This window comes from Juglans regia, chromosome 11 (genome assembly GCF_001411555.2).
Source record: "Juglans regia cultivar Chandler chromosome 11, Walnut 2.0, whole genome shotgun sequence".
In the NCBI taxonomy this organism is placed as follows: Eukaryota; Viridiplantae; Streptophyta; class Magnoliopsida; order Fagales; family Juglandaceae; genus Juglans; species Juglans regia.
In genome coordinates this window covers 26,467,089-26,475,712 of record NC_049911.1, presented here as the reverse complement: position 1 = coordinate 26,475,712, position 8,624 = coordinate 26,467,089, and the positions used below count along the sequence as shown (strand labels likewise).

The 8,624-nt window shown below is 37.4% G+C and overlaps 1 protein-coding gene across 2 annotated transcripts; it reads right to left on the bottom strand.

Annotated features, from left to right (window-relative positions):
• Positions 1 to 1,201: 1,201 nt before the first annotated feature.
• LOC108983706 (ABC transporter B family member 11-like) lies at positions 1,202 to 8,135 on the bottom strand. Of its 2 annotated transcripts, none has more exons than XM_018955431.2 (13): positions 7,906 to 8,135; positions 6,912 to 7,270; positions 6,661 to 6,715; positions 6,359 to 6,534; positions 6,033 to 6,254; positions 5,715 to 5,953; positions 4,969 to 5,494; positions 4,603 to 4,876; positions 3,075 to 3,958; positions 2,561 to 2,827; positions 2,175 to 2,438; positions 1,769 to 2,062; positions 1,202 to 1,612 (listed from the first exon to the last, which is right to left on the bottom strand). In XM_018955431.2, exons 2-13 carry the CDS (start codon positions 7,239 to 7,241, stop codon positions 1,256 to 1,258), a joined length of 3,888 nt encoding a protein of 1,295 aa, XP_018810976.2. In that variant the 5' UTR covers positions 7,242 to 7,270; positions 7,906 to 8,135; the 3' UTR covers positions 1,202 to 1,255. The 2 variants fall into 2 exon arrangements, with proteins under 2 accessions (XP_018810976.2, XP_018810975.2); XM_018955430.2 differs by having other exon boundaries at positions 7,928 to 8,135.
• Between the last annotated feature and the right edge of the window lie 489 nt (positions 8,136 to 8,624).

Here is an 8,624-nt window from a genome sequence, read left to right as displayed (position 1 = left end):
GTTTTAGTACTTATCTAAGTAACTATTTTGTAATCCTTGAGAACCATCATGAGAGGACATTTTAGTATTTTTTTTAAGTAATTATTAGAATATTAATTGAATAATTATATTCATATGTTTCTCTGAGTTTTCCTGAAATATTTCTTCTTGGTTTAAATTTTGGAAAGATTGGTGATTTATATCTTAAAATGATTTTAAAACAATAACACTTCAAAGGATATTAGACTTTATAATAGTTTTATAGATATTTTAAATTGACTAATCTTTCGAGATTTAAGATTTATTCTATTATTATTATTATTATTATTATTATTATTGTATTAGTCAAAGTGACTACGGACCTACGGTTGTGTTTAAACAAAATTAAAAAGAGCAAAGACACAGATATAGAGTCGATCTTACTTTCTTCAGGTGAACTTTTCGCCGCAACAAACTGTTTCATTGGCGACTCTTTCAAAGGTTTACTTAGCACGTTTCCGTCTTTACAAAACCGACATATGCTCTTCGACAATAGAATAGAGTGCCGTCAAGGAAGGAAAACAAAATATTGAAGGGATATGAATGTTTCAACATTGAGTTCTTTATTTATTTCCTAAATCATACTAAGAGGTCAGAACTCAGCATCCCAAATACGTTCATTGCAGCCCAAAATGGTGCTCAATAAACATATTAACCCTGTTTGAATAATGAGATGAGATGAGATAATTTGATATGAAAGTTGAATAAAATATTATTAGAATATTATTTTTTAATATTATTATTATTTTGAAATTTTATGTGATAATTTAAAAAAATTATAAAGATGAGATGAGATGAAACATTTTCTGTATCCAAACAGGACTTTAAAATCTCCATTTTTCTCTTGGTTTCTATCTAGTTTTTTAACACTATCACAAGAGGTGGAAAAAATAAAGGCTTGAATCGGTTAGTGAAGTATTTAATCTCAACTGCTAATGAAGACAAAGATATTTGGAGCTCAAAATATTCTCATGAAGCCCTTTATCTATAAGCTATATATATATATATATATATATATATGATTATCAGATGACATCCTTTCATAACTGAATCCTACAAAAATTGACACTGGGGGGGTACAAAGCTGAATCAGCAGCTTTCAACAAAGTGCAATCCAAAATACCAGACTCAATTTTATAAACATGAAAACGTTATGTGAATAAACTAAAATATGGATGCAAAGAGAGAGCAACCAGCACATGCATAAAACAGGAACAATTACAGAAGGGAGGAAAGCTCATGCAGTTGAAGCACTGCTGTGAAGTGCTACTAAGGAGGCATAAAATCCATCCTTGATCTTAATCAAGGTATCATGCTTTCCTTTCTCCACAATTACTCCATTTTTAACAACTGCAATTAAATCGGCATTCTTGATTGTGGATAACCGATGAGCCACCACAATTGTAGTCCGGTTAACCATGACTCGGTCTAGTGCATCTTGAACCACTTTTTCAGACTCAGCATCTAGCGCGCTAGTTGCCTCATCTAATAGTAAAATCCTTGGGCTTTTAATAATAGCACGTGCAATAGCAACTCGTTGCTTCTGCCCGCCAGACAATTGAACTCCTCGCTCTCCTACCATGGTATCATAACCCTGCATTTTATGTCATTGTAGGACAGAAGGATTGAAGGATTAGAGAACATTGGAAATTAAGTTTGTCCACAAAAGCTGTCTTAGCAAAGGAACTTGGTGATGGTTTTAAGAATGTTGATGAGATAGAATTTAAAAAATGGCTTGCATTGCCCTAACCTGTTGTAAGCTACTAATGAACTTGTGGGCATTGGCCAACTCTGATGCAGCTATAATTTCTGCCTCAGTTGCATTTCCTTCCTTTCCATATGCAATGTTGGCATGGATAGAGTCATTGAACAGAATTGGTTCCTGGCTCACAAGCCCCATCTGCTGCCTCAACCACTTCAGTTGGAACTTTTGAATCTCAATTCCATCCAATGTAATATGACCCGAATCAGGATCATAAAACCTTTGCAAAAGCGATATCACTGTGGATTTTCCACTACCACTTTCTCCAACCAGGGCAACAGTCTGAAAGAAGATATTCAGACAAGTGTGATTGAACTTGAACACAATGAACAGTATATTCAAAATGAAAAGCTACTTGGAAAAGTCAAAACAAATTTTGATCGTTAAAATTTACCTTGCCAGAATGAATAGCCAAGCTGAGGTCTCGGAGGATCTGAATATCTGGCCTAGATGGATACTTAAAGCTTAAATGACGAAGCTCAATGTCACCCTTAACATCATCCAATTTCATGCCTGACTCCTCACTTGGGTCTATCTTTGACTTCCGATCAATTATCCCGAATATGGAAGCAGCAGCAGTCTTTGCTTTACTAGAATCGGGAGCAAAGGAGCTTGACTGAGAAATTCCAATCGCTGCCATGGTTAAGGCAAAGAAAACCTACAGACCATACATACCTCTCAAAGTTATTAAAAGTTAGCTTTGTGCAAATGAAAATTGCCATTTTTCGTACTGTTGAACATGCTTTGGAAAACTTTAAAACATGCGGGAAGAATATTTACCCGGAAAACATCCGAGAATGTTGCTTTTCCGTCATCAACAAGTCGAGCTCCTGCATAGAAACTGGTTGCATAGACACAAAACAATAAAAGGAAAGACATCCCAAATCCTAATCCACTTATGAGGCCTAGCCTTATTCCTGTCTTCATTGGGCCTTCGCATTTCTTTCTGTATAGTTGCATCACCTTCTCTTCTGCACAGAATGAAGCAACTGTTCTTATACTTCCGACTGCATCATTAGCGACTTGGCTTGCTTCCTCATACTTCATCTGCAACCATCAAAATTTACTTCTTGATATATACTTTGAAACAAATAATTCATTTACCGGTAATGAAGAACTATACAAAACCATCAACTTTACATTAAATCAAGAAGTATACAAGACGTGTGTGTGTACAAATGTTTTCCCCTGAATTTTGTACAAAATTGATACCTTTCCAAGTTTGACCCTGAAATACCTAATGTTAATCATGCTGCAATAATGAATAGTGGAAGCCTTAGTGCTAAAATCATACCTTTGCATCTGCACTGAATCCTTTCATAAACTTCACTTGAACATACCCATTGAGTCCAATCAGAGGGATCAATACAAGGATAATAAAAGCTAACTGCCAGCTCGCAACAAAAGCAATGACCAACCCAGCAACAGCAGCAGCAGCATTTTCCACCACTTGACCAAGTGCATCCCCAACTAAGGCACGAACTGATGCTGCATCTGCTGAGAGCCTTGCACCAATTGCACCACTTGAGTGCTCGGGCTCATCGAACCAACCAACCTCCATGTGAACCACCTTCTCAAAGCAGATTACTCTAATACGTTGGATTAGTTTACACCCAGCCACAGCAAAGAAGTATGACCGAGCTGGAATCACCAGAAATGATGCTAGACCAAGGATCATAAACATTATTGCCCAAAATTTTGAATCTTTTTTTAGTTCGTTAGGTGGTTCATAAAATGTTTTAATCACGCTGGAAATCAGTAAACCGAAAATAGGAAGTATTGTGCCATTGATGACTGCAGCTATAGCTCCAATTATAAGCACCGGAATCTCAGGCTTGTTTAAGTAGGCAATGCGGCGGAGTGACACATTTGGATATTCTTCTGCAGGTAGTTGAGGGGTTTGTTTCTCTGCCAGTGCAATGTCTGGTAAATTAATTCCTGTAGGAAGACCAACAGATACAGAGAACGAGTGGCGGCTGCTATTTCCTACTCCAGATGATCCTCGACTTATGGATCGTAGGATTGACATTCTTTGACTTGACTGTCTAGCAGATTCTGCTGTAATTTCCTGCTTGTTTTGATCATCTACAGATTGCTCTGACTCTTTGTTTAGTTCTTGCAAGCGAATGAGCTGAGAGTATGCTCCATCAGGATCATTGATTAGTACTGAGTGTGAGCCTGATCAATTGAGACACACAATATTCAGAAATATAAGTTAACCTGCCTCTTTCCCCATAGAGAAAATATAAATCGCACTCTACTGTGCATATCATCCGCTGCACACTAAGTGTATTGAGTAAAAAAAAAAAAAAAAAGCACAGCACTGGTGTCTGCGGATATGGGCTGATGCCCAGAATAGCTCTTCCCCATAAGGTGTGAAATCTATGATCCAACTATTCTGCGTAGCCGAGCACAATTTAAGATTGAAAAGTCAATTGGGAAATGTCAAAACAACTAACAAGGTCCAAAATTTTCAAAAAACTTTAATGGGCAAAAAATAATGCGCAATAATCTAAGAAAACATTTTTGATTTTTCATTTATGCAACTACATAATTTAATTTTTTGTGAATAAAAAACCTGATGTTTTGTAAAGACATCCAGGACATGAACCAATAATAATTCTCAAAATATAGAATCATAAAAGTATCTATATCCTCAATAGGAAATTCAAGAATTCATATATCTGGAGAACATAACATGATATGAAAAACACAACACAGTAAGTACAAAGCCTCTGGTGATGGGGTGCAACTTGTAACTGTGATATTAGTTCCACATATGAATGAATCAACGAGTATGCATGCATGTACTTGTTAAATACCTTTTTCAACCATCTTTCCTCTATGAATGACAGCAATCATATCAGCATTCCTTACTGTGCTCAAACGATGGGCAACAATTACAGTTGTCCGATTTACCATAATCCGGTCTAATGCCTCTTGCACGATCCGCTCAGATTCTGCATCAAGTGCACTTGTAGCTTCATCGAGAAGTAAGATTCGTGGGTCTTTCAGAATTGCTCTTGCAATGGCAATCCTCTGCTTTTGTCCTCCAGATAGTTGTGTTCCATGCTCACCAACCATGGTATCTAGTCCCTGGCAGTGAAATTCAAAATGTTAACAATAACTTGAAAATATTCTGAATAGAAGGTCTTAAAAGTATAATCAAGTAAACTTTGAATTAGAACCTGCGGCAATTTATCAATAAACTTGGCAGCATTTGCAAGTTCAGTTGCTGCTCTTATCTCCTCGATAGTTGCACCATCCTTTCCATATGATATGTTATCCTTAATGCTTGATGCAAATAATACAGGTTCCTGGCTGACGAGACCAATTTTCCCCCTAATCCATTTAAGTTGATACTCTTTGAGGTTAATACCATCTATAAGAACTTCACCAGCCAAAGGATCATAAAACCTCTCTATCAGACTAATCACTGTCGACTTCCCACTTCCACTTTGACCTACCAAAGCTGCAGTTGTACCACTTGGGATACAAAGAGAGAATCCATTGAATATTTGCTCATCAGGCCTGCTCGGGTAACTGAAGAAAACATCCCTTAACTCTATATCTCCACGAATGTCATCTAATGTCCTTCCCTTTGTGTCATAAGCATCAATCTCTGGCTTCCTCTCTATAGTTTCAAACATCTTAAATGCTGCAGCTTGACCAGCGGCAAATGCACTCATGCAGGGAGATGCCTGACCTAGAGACCTGAAATATCCATATGGAAACATAAAGCGAGAAACAGATTAATAGTTGACAGAATAAGATTACGAGTATAATATATTTATATGTTTTCCTTGCTTGTTATGAAACAAAAGCAAAAGAAACTTTACCTTTGTAAGGAACAATGAAGATAATAAACATTATAGCACATGAACATGCTATTGGGGGAGGGGGAAGGGGGGAGAGGAGAGGAAATGCAACTCACATGGACCCTGTCAACACAGCAATAATCACAGTCAGCACAGCGCCCCCACTATATCCTTTTTCAAGTATCATCTTTGCTCCAAACCATATAGCCAAAGCATAACTGCAGAACACCACTAACATAACCACGCCAAGACCAAATCCCGAAGCCAAGCCTTCATGAACCCCTGATTTGTAAGCTTTTACAAGAAATTTGTTGTAATTAATTATAGCTTGCTTCTCACCGGTGAACGATGCAACCTAGATAGGGACTGCATTTAGATTTCATACTTCAAATAAATTTAAACAGCATGAAATAAAGTTACGAAACATGACGTACAGTTCGGATTGAACCAATTGTCTGTTCAACTACATTTGCTGCTTTCGCATAAGCACTTTGTCCAACGGATGCCATCTTGGCAATGATGGTGGACATGACCGCACCAGACACCACGAGAAGAGGAATAGAAGATAACATGACAAGGGTTAGAAGCCACCCTTTGATAAATGCTATTACAAAGCCTCCTATGAATGTAGAAACCAGTTGTATAAATTTCCCAACCTGCATAAACAGACTTGTTAAACCCCAGGATTACATGCAAAAAAACAATATTTATGACATTCAGGATTATGGCTTTTGATGTAAGTGTAGCAGTACTGTAATACCTTCTCACCCATTGCATCTTGTATGAGTACAGTGTCGCCAGACATTCTCCCAATAACCTCTCCAGTGTTTGTTTCCTTGTCAAAAAAAGCAACATCTTGTCTCAAAATGGTCTTCAGATACAAACCCCTTATTCTTGCTGCCTGTCTCTCCCCTGTGACCATCCAGCAAGCCACCTCTGATAGGAAAAAAAAACACACACACACAAACACTCAGTTCTCAACTCAATTGTTGATATTGGTGATCAAAAGAAAATATGTGAGCAATAAAATTTTCAAGTTACTGTAGTATGACATATACTTACGAAGGAATGCTGCTACACCCGATCCCAATCCCAAATAGACAAACTTTAGAGAGACCTAGTTTTTCAAGGAAACCAATTTAGAACATCATCACATCACAAGTTCAAGAGGTCAAAAAAGAAAGAATGAGGTTCTAACACATCCCTTGAATTAGCTAGCAACTCAAGGTCCACTAGATTATGAAAAGTAGTTAATGGCATAAAAAGAAATAACAGTGCAACCAAATCAATAAGACTTTGCAGAATATCTTTACCTTGGAGACCACCTCAACCACTTCGTGGTTATTCTGATTATCTCCAAAAGAATCCATCAAGTCCCCGAAAAGGACAGTCATAAGGGGCATACATATCCCATTACCAATAGCACCAATTGTGCCAAGGATCATCATCAAAATATCAGTGGAATCAGCAAATGAGAACAGTTTGCGAAAGGGAATAGTGTTTGTTTTCTCATGTCCTTTACTCTTTTTTGAGTCTTCCTGATCACCATTCGTGCTGGAGGTTTTCTCTGCTTCTGGATAGCTTTCTGATGTGGTGGCTTCATCTGCATTTATTTTGCCGCCGAAGCCATTCTCAGCTGCCATATTACCAAATCTGAGAATTGATTTTATTCCTGCACGACACAGTAAATGGTTTAAATCAGCATCTATAAGCTGAATACAAAGAATAGCCAAGAATCCCACTCCAACAAAATATTATCTTTACCTTGACTTCCACTGAAGTGGACATTAGATATTTTACAACTTTTTCTGTAACAGACTGATCGAATTCAAGTTATTCAACACCCTCGTCTACGTTCCATGTATTTAAATTCTTAATATCCTAAATTTATGTCGAAGTACTCCACATATAGGAAAGCCAGCAAATGCAAGATTAAAACGACAAATATGAGGCCAAGAAAAGAGAACTGTGAAGAAACAAAGACGAGAGAGAGAGAGGAGATTTATTACTGCCGCATCAAAGTTAAATGTTGATATACAAAAAAGGGTGCCTGTGAAGCATATATGACAGATAAAAAAGAATAAACTTTCTGACAGACATCAGAAAAAAGAATCAGAACCCTGCAACCCACGGTTCCCATCAGAAAGATGAAAAAACTGAAGAGTTTCCCACCAAAATCAACAGCATATTATATCATTCATATAATCCCGCATCATTATAATGATATGATTACACCATTAAATGAACAAAAATAGAAAAGCCCATCAGCCGAAACAGAGAAAAAAAGAGCATAGAGACAGATCCAACCTCAGACGGATCAAAATCGTACCCGAAACGACCACTGTTGAGATCCACAAGTGCAGGACTAATGCACTTCCAAGGACTCTGTATTTCTTGGGCTGTTCAAGGAGATTTAAAGGGCGCTGGGGGCTGGAGTACAATGTATTTGCTTGAAGTGCAAGCACGACTATTCATGACAGCTTAAACCCTCCTACTATTGATGGAAGGGCACATTGATATGACACAGCCCGTCGCAGTCAGAAGCTAATTCAACTGAATATGAATTTTCTTATTCTTGACTATTCTCTCTCTCCGGTATCTTGGGCAGGAAGTTTAATAGCATTTCCTGTTTGTTTAAAAAAAAAAAAAATAGCATTTCCTGTTGGAAATATGCCAATTCTGGAAGGAATGTGATACGAAGCTCTCCCTGTGAAAATCATAAAAAAGGAAGACAAGTTTGAAACGCTACTTTTGTGGTTGAAGTTTGAACCAAACACACGCGAGGTACTGTTTTCACTACATTAATATATAGCGACCGAAAGCGGCAGTATTAAACTAATGAAAAGGAAAAACATTTTTCCTAGTTGTTTACTTGATTCCATGATAATCTCTAATATATATGCAACCATTGATCTGATCCAGGCAGAAAGAGTAAGATCACGACTCGACTCACGAGATAGCTTATCAAATCTGTAATTGATGAGGATTATTATACATGTTAAACCCAATTCAGCCATCTCACTGAC

Bases quoted from the DNA above. Each gene is read 5' to 3' on its own strand.
- LOC108983706 (XM_018955431.2), bottom strand. From the start codon at position 7,241: ATGGCAGCTGAGAATGGCTTCGGCGGCAAAATAAATGCAGATGAAGCC. The intron at 6,716-6,911 runs GTAAAGATATTC...TTGAAAAACTAG, and splicing joins TGGTTGAGGTGGTCTCCAAG to GTCTCTCTAAAGTTTGTCTA. The intron at 5,954-6,032 runs GTACGTCATGTT...GTCCCTATCTAG, and splicing joins CAATTGGTTCAATCCGAACT to GTTGCATCGTTCACCGGTGA.